The sequence below is a fragment of the Stegostoma tigrinum genome, chromosome 18, assembly GCF_030684315.1.
Source record: "Stegostoma tigrinum isolate sSteTig4 chromosome 18, sSteTig4.hap1, whole genome shotgun sequence".
In the NCBI taxonomy this organism is placed as follows: domain Eukaryota; kingdom Metazoa; phylum Chordata; class Chondrichthyes; order Orectolobiformes; family Stegostomatidae; genus Stegostoma; species Stegostoma tigrinum.
In genome coordinates, this window is record NC_081371.1 from 3,111,550 (window position 1) to 3,133,007 (window position 21,458).

Here is a 21,458-nt window from a genome sequence, read left to right on the forward strand (position 1 = left end):
ATGTCACTCACTCAATAAGCATGTCACTCACTCACTCTCACTCACACTCACTCACCATGTCACTCACTCACTCTCTCACCATGTCACTCACTCACTCACCATGTCACTCACTCACTCTCTCACCATGTCACTCACTCTCTCACCATGTCACTCACTCACTCTCTCACCATGTCACTCACTCACTCACCATGTCACTCACTCACTCACCATGTCACTCACTCACTCTCTCACCATGTCACTCACTCTCTCACCATGTCACTCACTCACCATGTCACTCACTCACTCTCTCACCATGTCACTCACTCTCTCACCATGTCACTCACTCACTCTCTCACCATGTCACTCACTCACTCACCATGTCACTCACTCACTCACCATGTCACTCACTCACTCTCTCACCATGTCACTCACTCTCTCACCATGTCACTCTCTCACCATGTCACTCACTCACTCACCATGGCACTCACTCACTCACCATGTTACTCACCGTGTCACTCTCTCACTCACACTCACTCTCACTCACACTCACTCACATACTCACACACACTCACCGTGTCACTCACTCACTCACTTAATCACCGTGTCACTCACTCACTCACTCACACACCATGTCACTCACTCACTGACTCACTCAATCACTGTGTCACTCATTCTCTCACTCACTCACTCACTCAATAAGCATGTCACTCACTTACCCACTCAGTCACTCACTCACCATGTCACTCACTCACTCTCACTCACACTCACTCACCATGTCACTCACACACTCACTCACACACACTCACTCACTCACTCACTCACATACTTACTCACTCACCCACTCACTCATTGTGTCACTCACTCAGTCACACACCATGTCACTCACTCAAAGACACACTCACTCACTCACCACATTACTCACTCTCACTCACTCTCACACTCACACACTCACTCACTCACATACTCACCGTGTTACTCACTCACTCACTTACTCACCGTGTCACTCACTCACTCACTCACCATGACACTTACTCTCACTCACAGTCACTCTCACTTACTCTCTGTCACGCACTCTCTCTCACTCTCTCTCTCACTCTCACTCACTCACTCTCACTCACTCCCACTCACCATGTAACTCACTCACTCACACTTACTCACTGACCATGTCACTCTCTCACTCTCTCTCACTCACCATGTCACTCACTCACTCACTCACTCACTCACTATGTCACTCATTCACCCTCATTGACTCACTCACTGACTCACCATGTCACTCACTCACTCACACACTCACTCTCCAAATCACTCACTCACTCACTGACCTTTGTTCTGCTGTAATAACTACCTTTGCTTGTGGTGGTCCTCTCTTTCCCCCAGCACAACGTCCCCCAGCACCCGCTGCCCGACCATCAAAGGCTCTCCCCACCCACCTGCACCGACAGACCAACTCTCACCTCCCTTCCCTCTGCTATGTCAGTTTATTCTCCAGATCATTTCTGTTAAATTTAATGTATTTTCTGATCAACTTGTTCAGAAATGTTGTTACACTTCTCTGGAGCAGGTGAGACTTGAACCCAGGACTTATGGTCAAGGGGGAGGGACACAGGCTCTGTATCACAGAATGGGGCACTTCAGAACATATTCTCTTCGGCCGTAGATACCTATCAGGTGGATGTGGTGACAACCCTTCACTTTTCTTGACTGAATTAAGTGTTTAAGTCCCTTTAAATTGGAGCCCAAATCACTTCTGGGATTTCTTTCACAGAAGACCTTTCTCCTGCTGAAACAGACCATTGTCCCATCTAAGGCGGGTGGGGGTAGGGCAGGGGGTGCTTTTGTGCCTCACAGAGATAGCACACGCAGAACACAGAACATTACAGCACAGTACAGGCCCTTCGGCCCTCGATGTTGTGCTGACCTGTCATACCGATCTCAAGCCCATCTAACCTACACTATTCCATGTACGTCCATATGCTTATCCAATGACGACTTAAATGTACCTAAAGTTGGCGAATCTACTACCATTGCAGGCAAAGCATTCCTTTCCCTTACTCTCTGACTAAAGAAACTACCTCTGACATCTGTCCTATATCTTTCACCCCTCAATTTAAAGCTATGCCCCCTTGTGCTCGCCGTCACCATCCTAGGAAAAAGGTTCTCCCTATCCACCCTATCTAACCCTCTGATTATTTTACATGTTTCAATTAAGTCCCCTCTCAACCTTCTTCTCTCTAACGAAAACAGCCTCAAGTCCCTCAGCCTTTCCTCGTAAGACCTTCCCTCCATACCAGGCAACATCCTAGTAAATCTCCTCTGCACCCTTTCCAAAGCTTCCACATCCTTCTTATAATGCGGTGACCAGAACTGTACACAATACTCCAAGTGTGGCCGCACCAGAGTTTTGTCCAGCTTCACCATAACCTCTTGGTTCTGGAACTCGATCCCTCTATTAATAAAAGCTAAAACACTGTATGCCTTCTTAACAGCCCTGTCAACCTGGGTGGCAACTTTCAAGGATCTGTGTACATGGACACTGAGATCTCTCTGCTCATCTACACTACCAAGAATTTTACCATTAGCCCTGTACTTTGCCTTCCGGTTACTCCTACCAAAGTGCATCACCTCACACTTGTCTGCATTAAACTCCATTTGCCACCTCTCAGCCCAGCTCTGCAGCTTATCTATGTTAAAATTGGCCATTCCTTTCCTATGGTCCCAATTTCCTCTTGTCCCTGTCCTAAATCCTTGGACATTCAGTATCCGATCTGTGCAGTAGTCTCTTCTGTGGAATCTTGCACATCATGCCTTCAGTCCTTATTGGTTGAGTTTGAATCCCAATTTGCAGGAACTGTGTGAATAAAACCCTGAGCTCTGCGGCATTTAATCCTGAAAAGTGTGAGGTGATGCACTCTGCAGGGAGTCATGCTGAGACTGGCTGAGTCTGGGACAAAATGAACAATTGTACAGACTTGGCCAAAATGGAGGATCGATGCCTTCCTTCTCCAAGAATAATACACGTTTCCTGCCCTTCTCTGGATGTACTCTGCTAATCATGGCTTTAATGAATGATTCCGGCTTCACCAAGTGGGCCCTGTTGTCTGTGACTTTAACCACGATTTTTATTCTTTTGACAGCTGTCCCGAATGAATCCCTGTGTTCACAGCTGTATAAAATGAATCCTGTTGCGTTAACAGATTTCCCTGGATGATTACTGCTGACTCCAGTGCTTATAATGATCCCGTTGCTTCACAGCTCCGGTCTGACTAAATGCTTCCCACTTTTACCATGATTTAAGTAACGGATGGACTGCCTTTTTTTCCGCTGTCTCCTAACTTGCTTCTTTCATTAAACTTTGCTTTGGCTTCCAGCTTGCCCTTTGTTATGGCCTTGTGACATTCCCGTGCCTGTGGCCTCATTTTATTATTGTTTCAGGGGTCCTTGTTCTCCCTTGCCCGCTCACTTTAGTTGCGATCTTCATTCTGAGCAGTAGGCTCTTCCAGCTCCCCCACCCTGTGCCTTAGAGTCGTAGTCATAGAGTCATTGGGTCATACAGCACAGAAACAGACCCTTCAGTCCAACAAGTCCACTCCGACATTATCTCAAACTAAACTTGTCCCACTTGCCAACTCTCGGCCTATATCCCCTCCAAACCTTTCTTGTTCATGTATTTATCTAAATGTCTTTTAAACATTGTAACTGTACCCACATCCACCACTTCCTCCGGAAGTTCACTCCACGCACAAACCACTTCCTGTGTAAACAGTTGCCCTTCATATCCTTTATAAATCTTTCTCCTGCCACCTTAAGAATATGTCCCCCAGTTTTGAACTCCCCCACCCTGAGGAAAAGACCCTTATGTAAGCCCCTTATGATTTTATTAATGTCTGTATAAGGTCACTCCTCAACCCCCTACGCTCCAGTGGAAAACGTCCTCGTCTTCCCAGTCTATTTTTAATAACTCAATCTCTCCATTCCTGGCAACATTCTGGTGAGCCCTCTTCATCTTAATAATATCATTCCTGTAACAGGGAGAACAGAACTGCAAACAATACTCCAGATGCAGCCTCTTCAACATCCTGTACAACCTCAACATGACATCCCAACTCCTAAACTCAAAACATCTGAGCAACAAAGGCAAGCAAGCATGCCAAATGCCTTCTTAACCACCTTGTCTACACATGATGCAAATTTCAAAGAATTATGTATGTAGGTCTCTCTGTTCCCTTTTCCCTTCTGCCGCCAGGGATTTTAATGTCACATTGATTCCACTTTCCAGCTGATCCCCAACTCAGGACTGATCCTACAGATCTCCTGCACTTGACTCCATCTGTAACTCTCCCAAAGTGTTTGGTGCTCCATGAATGTCAAACACACCGCCATGTGTCTCTCACCAGACCTGAAATGCTTTCTTTTCCCAGTGGATGCTGCCTTGTGGAATCTTGCCATGAGATTCTCTTCTGTTCCCCAATGTTCTGCTTTCTCAGTCACTGACTGTTTGCCTGAGCCATCTTACCAGAACCGTCCCCGAAGAACCTTGGCATCTCCTGCAGCTGGCAGCGTTTTATTGTTGCAGAGTCAACACCGCTGCTACCACGTCGCAAGGTTTGCATCAGCAGTCACCAGTTCATCATGTTGTACTGAATTGTCTGGTAAATGTGCTGCCACCGTCCTCTTTCCTGGGAGGGCCAATTGTGGAAGAGAGCACCTCCTAGTGGTTTAATGAGAAGGCATTCCTGTCTTCAACAGAGTGCATTTAATGCATAGCAACAGGTAAGTCCAAGTTACATTGGCATGATGGACACCATTATAGAAACTGCGAGGGATACCTTGATGTTAGATCCTCTTCAGCATCCAAAACTGTTCACCTGCTTTATTCCGTACAATATTGCCACATGGGAAGTTTAATGTACTTATTGGCTTTAACCCTTTCTGATCCTTATATCCTTATAAAGCACCATGCAATCATAATAACAAGAATAGCCTCTTCAGTGCTTTGTAATTCTTTAATTCTAACTGAGTGATCTTCACTAGCTATGTTAAAGCATATCTGCTTGCCTGCAGATAAACAAAAAAATCTCATTATACTTTAGATTTGTCCACTGGTGGAATGAGTGTGTCAGAGGGTTGGCCCAGTATTTATCACTGGTCCCTAGTTATCCTTGAGAAGCTGGGTGGTGAGCTGCCTTTTTGAACATTGCAATCCACGTGCATAGGCTGACCCAAAATTAGGGAAGGAATTCCAGGATTTTGACCCAGTGACATTGAAAAAATGACCAAAGGCCGCATCAGTTTTCCTGGGCTTTCCCCCCTCATTGCTGTCAACGGGGTGTTGCTGAACATGAATTGCCTGGGAACTCCCACTGCATTTTTTGCAGAAACTGCTTCAGTACAGACCTTTCAAAATGCAGGTCAAAATCACTTCTGCCCACTTCCCCTCACCTTAGCCTTCAGCTCGGCCAGTCTGTAAATGTCCACACAGTACAATAGTGCAGAGCGAAGAAAAGAAATTTAGACACCGGAACTCAATGCAGAGATAAAAACATCATCCAATTTGGTAAATTATTAGTCCAGAGCGAACCATCCAGCTGAGGCCAACTCTGTAGAGTTATCTGGTTACAGCTATCTCCTTCTCCTGTGTGGTCCCTTCAAGATTGATGCACAGCCCATGTTCAAAGGTAACAAGATCTGGACAGTATCCAGATCGTCCTCACAGTGGTAAGTAACATTTGTAACACACAAATGCCAGGCATCTCCAATAAGAGACAATCAAACCCCTTGACACTCAATGGTGTTACCATCACTGAATCCCTCCATATCCTTGGGGTTACCATTTACTAGAAAATCAACTGAACTCTTCATTTAAATAATGTGCTACAAGATCAGGTCAGAGGCTAGGAATACTGCAGCGAGTAACTCACCTCCTGACTCCTCAAAGCCTGTCCGCCATCTCCAAGGCACAAGTCAGGAGTGTAAGGAATACTCCCACTTGCCTGGATGAGTGCAGCGTGAACAACACCCAAGAAGCTTGGCACCATCCAGGACAAAGCAGCCCGTTTGACTGACGCGACACCCACAAATATCCACTGCCTCCCCCACTGAAGCTCAGCAGCAGCAGTGTGTACTACACTGCAGAAATTCACCAAAAATCATTCCAAACCCACAACCACTTCCATCTGGAAAAACAAGAGCAACAGATACCTGGGAACACCAATGCCTGCAAGCTCGCCCCAAGTCATTCACCATTCTGACTTGGAAATATATTGTCATTCTTTCATTGTCACTGGGTCAAAATCCTGATATTCCCTCGCTAACAGCTTTGCGGATCAACCCACAGCAGGTGGACTGCAGCAATGCAAGAAGGCAGCTCACCACCACCTTCTCAAGGGCAACTAGGGATGGGTAATAAATGCTGGCCAGCCACCAACAAGAATATCCCACGAGTGAATCAAAAAAAAAGGTCTGATGGTGAGCATCATGAAGGGAATGTTGCTCGTGTACAACCTGGTATCTCCTTGTGGGCCCAGTCCCTGGTTGCTTTGCGGTTTTGCACTCCTAGTTATTCTGAAAGCTCTTCCTCTCACTCTGTCCTGGTCAGCTCGATCCTCCCATTTGGGCCTGACTGGTGCTTTGCACGGCAACAGGTTACCTGTCACTCCATCTTTCTTTCTCTGTAACTCCACATCCTGTGTGCTCTCTTGACATATTCAGGGTCAGCTCAGTGCCTGGAGGGTTTGATATACTGGGAGACAGACCCCTTTCTTCATCCACCTTCATCGGTACTTTCACAAGAATCCAATATTCCTCCCCATTATTGTATATTTCCAAACACATAACCTTACATGCAGTATGGTCCCTTGGATTGTTTCATGGCACAGCATAGAAACAGTTTCACTTTGCATGTAACCCCATACTGTCCCTGTCCTGGGAGTGTTTGATGTGCTCAGTGTAGAGGGAGATTCACTCTTTATTTGAACCTGCGCTATCCCTGTCCTGGAAATGCTTGCTGTGGACAGTGTGAAGGCAAATTTAGCTTATATCTAATCCCACATTGGCCCTGTCCAGGGAGTGTTTGACATGGACAGTGTAGGCAGGGATTTACTCTGTATCTAATCCTGCACTGTCTCTGTCTCATGAGTGTTGGATGTGGGCAGTGTAGAGGGAAATTTACTCCGTATCTAATCCCGTGCGGTCCCTGTTCCCGGAGTGGTTGATGGGAACAATATAGAGGTAGTGCTGCTGTTTAAAAGTCAGGGGAACTTTTCTTCCAGTTTAAAAGAGTAGAGAGAATTTTAATCTATATCTGTTCCTGTGCTGTACGTGTCCCAGAAATGTCTGATTGGCGCATTGTGGATGGTTATTTAATGAATATCTAACCCCATGCTGTGAGTGTTTGATAGGGACAGTGTTAAGGAAGCTTTTAGTTTAAAAGAGTAGATTGAGATTTGTTCTGTATCTAACCCTGTGCTTTTTCTCAGGATGAGGGCATCGCTGGCTAGGGCAGCATTTATTGTCCATCCCCAATTGCCCAGGGGTCAAGAGTTAAGAGTCAACCACATTGCTGTGAGTCTGGAGTCAGTTATAGCCCAGATTGGGTAAAGATTACAATCTCCTTCCCGAAGGAACATTAGTGAGTTAGTCGGCTTTTCCAACAACCGTCATCATCAGACTCTTAATTCCAGATTTTTATTGAATTCAAATTCTACAATCTACTGTGGAACCTGGGTCCCCAGAACATCATCTGTGTCCCTGGATTAACTTTTTAGCCATAACATAATGAGGCCATTGCCTCCCTTGCCAGTGTCAAGGGAACTTTACATTCAGTTTAAAAGAGTCAAGGGATACTTCCTAAAAGAGGAATCTTTACTTTTATTTTGAAGGAGTAGTGGAAGCTTTATTCTCTATCTAACATGATGTTGTACCTATCCTGGGAGTACTTGATGGGATGGTGTTGAGGAAACTTTACATTCAGTTTAAAAGCGTCCAGGGAGACTTTATTGTCAGTTTAAACAGTGTGGAGGGAACGTTATTCTGTACTACATTCTTACTGTTCCTGCCTTGGGACTGTTTGACGGGGAGTGTATAGAGGAAGCTTTCCTCTCTATCTAACCCAGGTTGTCCCTGTTCTGGGAGTGTTTAGATTAGATTAGATTCCCTACAGTGTGGAAACAGGCCCTTCAGCCCAACAAGTCCACAGCGCTCCTTGGAGCATCCCACCCAGACCCATCCCCTGATAACCCACACACCCCTGAACACTACAGGCAATTTAGCATGGCCAACCCACCTAGCCTGCATATCTTTGGACTGTGGGAGGAAACTGGAGCACATGGAGGGAACCCACGCAGACACGGAGAGAATGTGCAAACTCTACACAGACAGTTACCTGAGGCTGGAATCGAACCTGGGTTCCACTGCTAACCACTGAGCCACCATGCTGCCCCGGAGTTAATTGGGGTCAGTGGAGAGAGAGTTTTACATTCAGTTTAAAGGAATAGAAGGTGTTTTACTGGTGCTTCAAAAGAGGAGAGAGGGTTTACTCTGTGTCTAACCCTGTGCTGTGTCAGTCCTGGGAGTTTGTCTGTATTCTGTATTGTCCAATGTTAAAACACAATGTCCAGAGCAAAAAAGCAGACTTGTATCTCAAAGCATCTCCTTTTCTGTCGCACGCATCTCGTTAATAGAACATAGAACATAGAACATAGAACAGTACAGCACAGAACAGGCCCTTCAGCCCACAATGTTGTGCCGACCATTGATCCTCATGTATGCACCCTCAAATTTCTGTGACCATATACATGTCCAGCAGTCTCTTAAATGACCCCAATGACTTTGCTTCCACAACTGCTGCTGGCAACGCATTCCATGCTCTCACAACTCTCTGCGTAAAGAACCTGCCTCTGACATCCCCTCTATACTTTCCACCAACCAGCTTAAAACTATGACCCCTTGTGCTAGCCATTTCTGCCCTGGGAAATAGTCTCTGGCTATCAACTCTATCTATGCCTCTCATTATCTTGTGTAACTCAATTAGGTCCCCTCTCCTCCTCCTTTTCTCCAATGAAAAGAGACCGAGCTCAGTCAACCTCTCTTCATAAGATAAGCCCTCCAGTCCAGGCAGCATCCTGGTAAACCTCCTCTGAACCCTCTCCAAAGCATCCACATCTTTCCTATAATAGGGCGCCCAGAACTGGACGTAGAAGCTCTGCCAAACCTCCTGAGCTATTCCAGCAAAGTCTGTTTGTGTTCTGATTTACAGCATCCGCAGTTCTTTTGGTTTTTATATACTATGGAGCAATACTTCTTAATTTTTCTTACTCCCACTGAGTAAGGACTGCCAAGGTCTGTGCAAGGCAGTGACTTCAGAGACCAAAAGACAATTTGTTCACATTTGATCGGCATGTGTGAAAACCTCGGAATGGCTGTACAGATTAGCAGAGATTTTGCTATGGATTAATGCTGCATCACTGACAGTAACTTTTGGATTTCTACACATAACCGCACACGTGCAGACAGCAAAACTGCTCAGCCTCAGGATTAATCACAACAAGTGCCACCAGTTTCACTATCATTGCTAATACAAACCCAAGCCACAGGTGCAGCAATAGAAACCCCGACTAAATTTCACCAAAACCACTTCCCCTAACAACAGGAATCCTAATAGCCAGACCCTCAAACACTGCCCTCTGATCTCAGTATAGGGCAGTATTTTAATGGTCACCAAAACAAAATGCCACATGCCAGTATTCAGGAAGTGTAAACTAGTTACATGAAAACTGGTGCATATGCATTCTATGATTTGCAAAACTTAACATACTCAAGCTGCTGTTTAAACTGTAATGGTTTGACACTTTAAAGGAGTAGGTCCAATCTTTAAACATAGCCAAGCACATTTCAAAAACTGTAGTCAATGGAATGCTTGCCTCAAGTAATTTCTAGCAACTTATCAGAGATATCCAGACTTGTCAAGAACATCCCAGAATTTTTTCTAACAATAAGAAGAGATAACTATCCTCAATCAGTGGGATACAAACTGACTGAGTGGGTGAAGTGGAGGAAAATGAAGAAGGCTTGGATTGTCAGTGATCCAAGGCAGTGTAACAGGACACACAGCAATGTAAAGTATATTGGTGTAGATGAACCCTGAGAGGTGATGCTAAATCCCTGGAATGCCTCATGTAGTTGCAGCCACCCACCACCTGAGGACAGTAAAGGTTACTGGGTCAGAAATGTGTCAGACTAAAGCTGGTGAAGGATGGGGCTGTTGAAGTGTGATCAATCAGCAATAAGGAGTAACACCCTTGTGGGGGCCTGTGTTATTTGAATCTTCATGTTTGCAAGATAACAAGGTGTGGAGCTGGATGAACACAGCAGGTCAAGCAGCATCTTAGGAGCAGGAAAGCTGACGTTTTGGGCCTCGACCCTTCATGAGAAATTTGGTCCAGACCTGAAACGTCAGCCTTCCTGCTCCTCTGATGCTGTTTGGCCTGCTGTGTTCATCCAGCTCTACACCTTATTATCTATGTGACAGTCAACCTGTTTTGCTGTGTTTTTATTGTCATGTTACCATGCAAACAGTAAAGTGTACCTGTTTATTAAGCGATGGAAATGCTTTCCTCACTTGGTTGCTGCTTGTTAGGAGATCATTGTTCAGTGAATGTACATAACATTTAACTGGACTTACAGCGAAACATTTTCTCCAAGAGTTAGCCCATGAGGCTAAAGTAGCGCCGCCATAGCAATGTTTCTGTGTTAGGGGTGGAATTTTACAGCAAAAGCCATTAATTAATTAACTAGGGAGAAGGGGTTAACTTTCATTTTGCATCTGATATCAGACTGGGTTTATGCGGGGAGATTGGTTCACTGAGAAAGTGAAGGTGGTGCTGAGCTGCCTTCTTGAACCATCCATATGCTTGCAGGACATATGCTGCAGGGTGACCCACAAGACTGTTAGGGAGGGAGCCAGGATTTTGATCCAGCAACACTGAAAGAATGCCGATGTATTTCCAAGCCAGGGCGAGTGGCTTGGGGGGGAACTTTCAGGTGGTGGTGTTTCCATACATTTGCTGCCCTTGTCCTTCTAGACAGAAGTGACCATGGGTTCAGAAAATGCTGCTACCTGGTACACATTGCTACCACTGTGCGAGGTGGTACAGGTAGGAAGCATTGAAGGCGATGGATAGGATGACAATCAAACAGACAACTTTGTTCAGGATGACATAAGAGTCTAGGCCCGAAACGTCAGCTTTTCTGCGCCTAAGATGCTGCTTGGCCTGCTGTGTTCATCCAGCTCCACACTTTGTTAGCTTGGATCTGAGGTACAGTTAGGCAGCCTGTGCCATTAGAGTTGAAGCACATTTTCAGTGTTTCACATAGACCATCAAAGTGTCCCAGGTCACATTTCTGTCCTAAAAAATGTCTCCTAGAATTAAACAGTAAGTTTGCTTACTTTCCCTCAAGCACTGTTTTGTTCTGGACAGAATTTAAGGTGCAAAGCAGCCCGGACAATGGGCACTCTGTTAAAGCATACAGTGGATAGGGTAGTTTCTGGATTGCAGAGGATTATGGGTGTTGTTGCCACCATTACTATGGATGTTAAATCTATGTACCAGGTCACTGATGGCAAGCAAATATGAGACAAGCTAATTGAAGCAATATGATGGAACCTCCCAGAATCAGCAGCCTGAGCTCTACACTGAGTAAACGCGAAGTCAAAAGAGATCGGACCAGAAGTACATTGTTCCGCGTATCAAACCTGCTGCACCATTTAAAAAGACCGTGGCTGATCTTCTACCTCAATGCAAATTTCCTGCCCAATCCCCATATCCCTTAATTAGCTGAGAGACAACAACATCCCCTGAAAGGTGTGACCAAGGAGATGTGTGAGGATAGGTGTGAACATCCCGTGTGAATCCCTTCCAAAGCCACACTGTCCATAGAAATCAACAGTGAAGCTATCCTATGGAGAATAGCAATTTGAACAGCGAGACTGGCAGGCTGGTGCTCTCTTTGGAGCTGTACCCCAACAACAGGAAGCAGTACCAAGAGGAGAAGGATAACTTCAAATGTACAGAGGTAACACAAACAGTGAAATTACTGGATTCTTTTCCGCTGACACATCTTCCAGAATATTTCTTTGACTGGAGATTTGTGCTCCTACAGAATGGTGCCTTGCAGAAGTGTAGCTATGCAGCTGGTCTCTGGGTGTGCCCAGGGGATGTTATGAATATGCCACATGCGAGACTTGGCTTGAGGATTCATGTCTCAATGCCTCGACAAATTTTGGGAGTGGGCAGTGAGTGTGTATAGTGGCTTGTGTTTAGGACCCATCTAACTCTTTATTTAAAAGCGAGACATAGATACAAGGGGGAAGTGATAGCCTGGTGATACTTTTGCTGTACTATTAATCTAGAAACTCAGCTAATGTTCCAGGGGCCCAGGTTCAAGTGCCACCATGGCAGGCGGTGGAATTTGAATTCAATAAAGCATCTCCCAAAATTTGTCTAATTAAGAATCTAATGATAACCGTAAACTATTTGTCAATTGTCAGGAAATACCATCTGGCTTATAAATGCCCTTCACGGAAGGAAGTCTGCACTCTCACCTACATGCAACTCCAGACCCACAGCAATCTGGGTGACTCTCAATTGCCCTCTGAAATGCCGAGCAAGTTGAACCAATTGTTACAAAGTCTCAAAGAAATGAGACCAGATGGATCACCAGGCATCGACCTAGGCACTGGAAAAGACAATAGCAGAAACAGCCCTGTTGACTGTGCAAGTCACTAACATCATGGGGGTTAGTGCCAGAATTGGGAGATCTGTCTTTCAGACTGCTCAAGCAATAACCTCATATAGTCATACTCATGGAATCGTACTTTATAGACAATGTCCCAGACACTACCTGATGGAACAGTACTTCTCCATGTTGGACAGCATTTGAAGGGAGCACTTTCAATGTCCACCACCAAGAGTGGATCGGCAGCAGTACTACTGATTGAGCTTGTCAGGCCCTAAAGGACATAGCTGCTAGATTGGGTCTGCAGCAGGTGGCGGCGGAACCAACAAGAGGGAAAAACGTACTTGGCCTCATCCTTACTAATCTGCTGGCTGCAGTTGCATCTGTCCATGACAGTATTGGTAAGAGTGACCATCACACAGTCCTTGTGGAGACGAAATCCCGCCTTCACATTGACAGTACCCTTCATCACATGTGGCACTATCACTGTGCTAAAATGGAACAGACGTTGAAAAAGTTCAGCAACTCACTATTGAGTATCCATGAGGTGCTGCAGGCCATCAACAGCAGCAGAATTGTACTCCAGCACAATCTGTAACCTCATGGCCCAGCAATCCCCCACTCAACCATTACCATCAAACCAGGAGATCAACCCTGGTTGAATGGAAGAGTGCAGGAGGGCATGCCAGGGGCAGCAACAGGCATACCTGAAAATGAGGTGGTAACCTGATGTCGCTACCAAACAGGACTACTTACACGCCAAACAGCAAACACAGCAAGTGATAGACAGCTAAATGATCCTACAACCAATAGATCAGACCTAAGCTCTGCAGACATGCCACATCCAGTCTTGTTTGGTGGTGGACAATTAAACAACTCAGTGGAGGAAGAGTCTCTACAAATATCCCCATCCTCAATGATGGAAGAGCCCAACAAATAAGTGGAAAATATAAGGCTGAAGCAATGGAGAGCACCAAATATCTGTCTGTCCTCTGTGGTTATGTCCATATCTGAGTGTCTTTGGACAAGGAGCCTCCAGTGTCCATTGGAAATTTTCAGACATAAGAACATAAGAACTAAGGGCAGGAGTAGGCCATTTGGCCCCTCGAGCCTGCCCTGCCATTCAATAAGATCATGGCTGACCTTTTTGAGACTCAGCTCCACTTACCCGCCCACTCACCATAACCCTTAATTCCTTTGCTGTTCAAAAATTTATCAAGCCTTGCCTTAAAAACATTCAGTGAGGTGGCTTCAACCGCTTCACTGGGCAGGGAATTCCACAGATTCACAATCCTTTGGGGGAAGAAGTTCCTCTTGACCTCAGTCCTACATCTGCTTCCCTTTATTGTGAGGCGATGCCCTCTAGTCCTAGTTTCACCTGCTAGCGGAAACAACCTCCCTGCCTCCACTTTATCTATTCTGTTCATAATCTTATATGTTTCTATAAAATCTCCCCTCATTCTTCTGAATTCCAATGAGTATAATCCCAGCTAACTCAGTCTCTCCTCATAATTCAACGCTCTCAACACTGGAATCAACTGAGTGAATCTCCTCTACATCCCCTCCAGTGCTAGTATATTCCTTTTCAAGTAAGGAGGCCAAAACTGGACACGGTGCTCCAGGTGTGGCCTTACCAGGACCCTATACAGCTGCAGCATAGCCTCCCTATTTTTAAACTCCATCCCTCTAGCAATGGCAGATAAAATTCCATTTGCCTTTTTAATTACCTGCTGCATCTGCAATCCTACTTTTAGTGATTCATACACGATACACCCAAGTCCCCCTGCATAGCAGCGTGCTGCAATTTTTTACCATTTAAAACATAGTCCATTTTGCTGTTATTCCTACCTATTTGGATGACCTCACACTTAACAACATTGTACTGCATCTGCCAGACCTTTGCCCACTCACTTAGACTATCTACATCCCTCCGCAGACTTTCAGTGTCTTCTGCACACTTTACTCTACCACTCACCTTAGTGTCATCTGCAAATTTTAACAGACCCCACTTAGTCCCCAACTCCAAATCATCTATGTAAATTGTAAACAATTCAGGTCTCAACACTGATCCCTGAGGCACACCACTAGCCACTGACCGCCAACCAGAAAAACACCCATTTACCCCTACTCTTTGCTTTCTACTGGTCAACCAATCCTCTATCCATGTCAATATATTACCTGTGATACTGTGCAACTTTATCTTGTGTAGCAGCCTCTGGTGTGGCACCTTGTCAAATGCCTTCTGGAAGTCCAGATACACAACATCCACAGGTTCCCCATTGCCTACCATGCAAGTAATGCCCTCAAAGAAGTCCACTAAATTAGTTAAATATGATAATGATAGTTTCTAGGTCCTCCCTTGCTATAACCTTCTTGCCATCAGTTTTCGGCATGTTATTTGTGTCTTCCACTGCGAAGACAGACACAAAATAATTGTTTAATGTCTCAGCTATTTCCTTATTCCCAGTTATTAAATTGGCTTTCTCATCCTCTAAAGGACCGATGTTTACCTTCGCCACTCTTTTACGATTTACATATTTATTGAAACTTTTGCTGCCTGTTTTTATATTCTGACCTAGTTTATTCTCATAATCTATCTTACTTTTCTTTATAACTTTTTTTGTGGCTTTCTGTTGGCCTTTAAAGATTTCCCAGTCTACTAGTTTTCCACTACTCTTTGCTTTTTTGTATGTGTTTTTTTTCTCAATCTGATACTTTCCTTTATTTCCTTAGACATCCATGGCTGGCTCTCTCTTTTCCTACAGTTCTTCCTTATCCCTGGAATATACTTCTGCTGAGCACTGTGAAACATAGTCTTGAAAGTCTTCCACTGTAGCTCAATTGACCCACCATAAAGTTTTTGCTCCCATTCTACCTTAGCTAACTCCTCCTTCATTCCTTCACAGTCTCCTTTGTTTAAGCACAGAACATTGGTACTGGATTTAACCTTCTCACACTCCATCTGTACTTTAAATTTGACCATACTGTGATCGTTCGTTCCGAGACGATCCCTAACTGTGAGATCATTAATTACTCCTGTCTCATTACACAGGACTAGATCTAGGATAGCTTGCTCCCTCATAGGTTCCATTTCATATTGTTCAAGGAAATTATCGCAGATGCATTCTATGAATCCTTCCTCAAGGCTGCCATGACTGACCTGGTTTGACCAATCAATATGTAGATTAAAACCCCCATGATAATTGCTGCATCATTTTTACTTGCATTAGCTATTTCTATGTTTATTGCCCACTCCACCACAATGTCATTATTTGGGGGCCTGTAGACGACACTCATCAGTGACTTCTTCTCCCTGCTGTTCCTAATTTCTACCCAAATGGATTCAACGTTTTGTTCAGTAGAACCTATATCATCTCTCACCACTGCCCTGATATCATCCTTAAAAATCAGAGCAACACCACTCCCTTACCTTCCTGTCTGTCCTTCCAAACAGTTTGATACCCCTAGATATTTAACTCCCAGTCATGACCATCCTGTAACCATGTCTCTGTAATGGCCACTAATCATATCCATTTGCCATGATTTGCACCGTCAACTCATCCACCTTGTTTCGAATGCTCCGAGCATTCAGATAAAGTGACTGCAGGCCAGTTTTTGCACCTTCTTATTGAGTCCTATCACCTCCATTACTAACAGCTCTTGAGTTCTCCTTCCCTTTAACTTTTTTCCGAATTGACATTGGAGTTGAAGCTTCCTGGTCACCTGCTAACCTGCTGCTTAGCCTTCCATTAATTGTTTCTCTCCCTCTTTTCTCACTTCTTCCTTCCTCCCTAGTTACTAGTTTAAAGTCCTATTAACCACCCTATTTACTGCTTGCGCCAGAACACTGCACCCGGCCCTGTTCAGATGGAGTCCGTCCCTCCTGCCCCAGAACTGACGTTTCATGTTTGGTGGGCAGTGCAGGGGCTGGTACGTATCATCACCCATCAAAAAATTACATTATAATTTAATGTTAAGCAGCTTACTTTCAAATAGCGTTGTCCTGTTACAATATCCCTTAAAGGCTGTCAACCCTAATTTGATTTGATCTGACTCTTTAGTTTATTTGAAATAACAAACACGAAAGCAACAACATTACGGTTTTCTCATAATTACTTTAGAAAATTTGCAGTAAAACACAAGAGTGCCAGATAACAGAATAGGGCAAATTGGTGGCAAATACAGTTCAATGTATGGAAGGTTGAATGAGTCAATAAAGAGGTCTAATTTCCATTCCTCTCAACTCCAGAGACTATAAGCCTAAACTTCTCAATCACTGTTCATATGAAAACCCCTTGTCTCTGGAACCAAGCTCGTGGACCTCCTCTCCAGTAAAACTACATACCTCCTCAAGTAATAGAACCAAGATTGATGCAGTTCTCCAGGTGCAGTCTCACTAATGCCCTGTACAATTGCAGCAACACATCCCTAACTTCTATACTCTATTTCTTTAGCAAGTTGAAAGACATCTATTAAGCTTTTAGACCAGTATGAATTCATGATTATGCATCAGTCCCCAAAGCCAGGCAGTTATTGGGGTTGATCAAAAGCCTTTTCAAATCTCATTTGCTCAGTAGAAGAAACTGTTTGGAAATAGCTGTGCTTCTGCTGACCAATTTATATGTTGTAACTGTGAGTATGCCACTTTGAAGTCATTGGTGGCATGTTGAAATGAAACCTATTTAAGTGTGCGCCAATTAAACATTTTATTACATTCAAACGCCATCCATTTACCAGCCTATTCTGTCAGCGAGTAATGAGAGAAATTTACTTCAAGTGTATAATTTAACAATCCCTTTCCTCCCTGGCGAATCAGTGCGTTTGAACTATAGGGCAGACTATGCAAACAGCCCACGTCATTTAGCCCACTTCAAACCGAACTAAAAGCCAATATCATCAACATTATGACTCGGCATCTATTTGTGCTGCCACCACAGCTTATTCTCATGTTCTATTCCTTTCAAGTATCCACTCACGGTGAGTGCTGAACAATCTCGAACATATTCAGTTAACTCTAGACAATCTATAGTCGAGAGGGGAAGCAGCACAAGCTGATGTTGGGATTTGAGTAAAATTGACATGTAGGCACAAAATTTACATCTAGTTTGCCACAAAAATGGGAAAATCAGTCTGTTATACAACAGCCGTGGCTTGTTGCTATGAGCAGTGTTCACCAACATAATGAAGGCTGCACAACACTGGGGCACAGTACTGGTGGGGACAGGTCTGTCTTTGTATAACACTGGGGTACAGTACCGGTGGGGACAGGTGTGTCACTGTATAACACTGGGGTACAGCACTGGTGGGGACAGGTCTGTCACTGTATTACACTGGGGTACAGTACTGGTGAGGACAGGTCTGCCACTGTGTAACACTGGGGTACAGTACCGGTGGGGACAGGTCTGTCACTGTATAACACTGGGGTACAGTACTGGTGGGGACAGGTCTGCCACTGTGTAACACTGGGGTACAGTACTGGTGGCGACTGGTCTGTCACTGTATAACACTGGGATACAGTACTCGTGGGGACAGGTCTGTCTCTGTATTACACTTGGTACAGTACCGGTGGGGGCAGGTCGGTCTCTGTATAACACTGTGTACAGTAACGGTGGGGACAGGTCTGACACTGTATAACACTGGGTTCACACTAGTGTTGATACTATGTACTCTAAGATTACTGATTTGTAATTGGTGATGATATGTCACCATTGCCAGCCAAAAGAAAGTTTGGAAAACTTTTATATTCTTCATGGTTTTACATAATTTAAAGGTAACACTCACATTGTCAGAAATGGGAGCCTGCAGTTTTTGCGTCAGGTGCATTTTCAAATATACTGACACTAAATTCTTCTGAGATGGACATGGCTGTGTTCAAAAGTCCCAGGAAGGAAACAGATTTGGTCAAATGGGAGGCATTGAATGAATCCAGTCAATGTTAAGCCTGTGCTGAAGGCTGAGGCAGAAGTTAATGAACATGAAGATGTTACAAGCTCTTCCAGGAGTGAATGAAAGTTGGTATCTGGTTGTTGAACAAGCTTAAATGTGTAAACTGCTCAGGGGAATAGTCAGAAGCATTTCCACTTCTACTGCTAAGAGGTTTCTTTTTTATTCTCTAGTGATGCCTTCTCATGATTGAACTCACTTCCAGGGATAAGGCTGCCTCGAGTGAGCTGTATTAGACTCTGGACCAGCCTGATAGCACAGTCTCCCAAAGGGAGAGATTTCAGGAGGAGGGAGTGTGCAGAGTAAAGTCAGATGGAAATATGGTAAAGCACAAAGGCTGAACAGGATAGTGATGATACTCTGGGTGGGTTTGCCCATTGAAATCTCTGAATGAATTATTGCTGCACCCTAGGTCAATGCTGACTCTTAAAGTGTGCCACTTCTGGAACATTCTGTTGCTACATGGATTTGATTTGATTGATTATTGTCACATGTACCGAGATACAGTGAAAAGTATTGTTCTGCATGCTATCCAAACAAATCATACCTTACATAAGTGCATCAGGCTAATAGAACAGAATGCAGAATAGTGTTACAGCTACAGAGAAAGATCAACTCTAATAAACAAGAAGCCTGGTCATAAGTCTGATAACAGTAGGGAGGAAGCTGTTCTTGAACCTGTCGGTACATATTTTCAAAATTTTGTATCTTCTGGAAGGGGTCAAACTGGGGTGGGAGGAATCTTTGATGACGTTGGTTGCTTTCCTGAGGCAGTGTGAAGTATAGATGGAGTCAATGGATGGAACGTTGGTTTGTGTGATGGACTAGGCTGTAATCACAACTCTCTGTAGTTTCTTGTGGTCTTGGACAGGGCAGTTGCCTTACCAAGCTGTGAGGCATTCCAGATAGGATGCTTTCTATGGAGCATCAATAAAAATTAGCAAGAGTCCTTGTGGACATGCTGAATTTACATGGGTCCTTGAGGAAGTAGAGATGTCATTGTGCTTTCTTGATCATTGCGTTAACATGAGCGGACCAGAACCAGCTGATGTGTACTTTGTTTCCCAATCCCCATACTTAACTGCCCAGTTCTAATCGAATACTCTTTGTTTTTGTGTGTTTTTCTTTGCTGCAGGGACATTTTGCATCATCTCGTTGTGTACCTGTGTCGCCGGAATTAACTTTGAACTCTCCCGCTACCCCAGATACCTGTACGGTCTCCCCGACGACATCAGTCATGGCTACGGCTGGTCCATGTTCTGCGCCTGGGGAGGTCTCGGGTTGACACTCATTGCTGGTTTCTTCTGCACGCTGGCACCGTCTGTCCAAACCGTCCCCAGGACGAGCTACCCGAAATCGAGACCAGAAAACGGCACTGTATGCTAAGAGCTGGAGGAAGCAGCCTAACATCAAGGGAGACCAGCCCAACAGTCTTGCTCATTCGGTGCCTGGCTTGATGGACCTTTGATGGCACAAGCTGGACAGCAAACCCTGAGCAATGTATAATTTATGACTTATATGTTAGTCTTATTTCTTTCAATGAAGAAGAACTTTATGTATATGCTGTATCTATACTGTTACATTCAATGGAGATGATCAACAGTCTGACACTTTTGTTGTGCTGATGAATAGGTTCGATTAGTCCGGTTCACCATGGTGGATATGTCCCAAACTTACCTGCTGTAGTGTACAGATTTCTCTTCCATTAAAACGCAGAACTCTGTGTGTCGGGAGTACTTTCACAGATCATTTTCATACTGACTTGTGTGCGTGCGTGTTTGTGTGTGTGTGTGTGTGTGTGTGTGTGTGTGTGTGTGTGTGTGTGTGTGTGTGTGTGTGTGTGTGTGTGTGTGTGTGTGTGTGTCTATGTGTGTGTGTGTGTGTGTTTTATTATCAGTGTATCTTGTGAAACTGTAATTTATTTTCTTCCCTGTGGAAATAAAGTGTTACTGGAATCTGAACTCGAAACAAGGGCTGAGGTCTGCCTTGCTGACATTCAATAGTGTTCTTCACGCTGAGCTTTCTCTTTGCATTAAATTTCTCCGTGTCTCCCTGTTGTTTAGTGTCGGTGTCTGGATGTTGGTTTCGGTTCACAATGTGCAACAGCTCAGATCCTTTGTCTAGTTCTACAGTGTCGGGTTAGCAGGATAAGGCTCTCATTTGCTCACAGAGCTGAATTTCAATTTAGTCTTGCCTACATACAATGACAGCTCTGTGCTGGTAATTATGTGCGACACCATTCTCCTGCCACTTTGTTTACTGTAACTCGAATACACATCCTCCTATTCCTTTCTTCATCCCTTGTTCAGAAGTAGGAATATCTTCTCCATCCCTAATCATTTTACCTTTTTACACTCTGCTGTCTGCAGAGCGCAAGCCTTGGATCCAAATCAGCTGTAGATTTGGAAATTTTCTGGATTTTAGAATGATGTCAGAATGTCTAACTACAACTGATCTGGAAAGCACTGCAGTTTTAAATATTTACCAGGCACATAAGACAGTGAGAACTCATTATTAAGCAATAACAACAATTGTTTAATTATCTCAGTATTGGATATTCCATGCTTCTGATCCCAAGATTCTACACTACAGTGTTACTGGTGATATCCATGGAATGCTTGTTCAAAATATTCCTGGAGAAGTGGTGTTTCCAGACAATACACTTCCAGGATGGGCATTCTGGTGACTCCTCTGTCTTCTCTTCTAGAACAAGAACATTTTGCATTTATGCAAGAGCAAATATTCATAACCTTCTGATCCTCCCCATCTCTGGCCCATGTTCCTGCTTTGTCCTAAGCCTTAGC

General features: G+C 44.4%; 1 protein-coding gene across 1 annotated transcript in view; it reads left to right on the forward strand.

Moving 5' to 3' along the window:
* tmem178bb (transmembrane protein 178Bb) overlaps window positions 1–20,387 on the forward strand; it is a 304,690-nt gene extending 284,303 nt beyond the window's left edge. The window contains exon 4 of the mRNA XM_048549058.2: window positions 19,790–20,387. Coding sequence (XP_048405015.1) covers window positions 19,790–20,040 — 251 coding nt within the window. The 3' untranslated portion in view covers window positions 20,041–20,387. The remainder of the gene's footprint in view (window positions 1–19,789) is intronic.
* The last annotated feature ends 1,071 nt before the right edge of the window (window positions 20,388–21,458 follow it).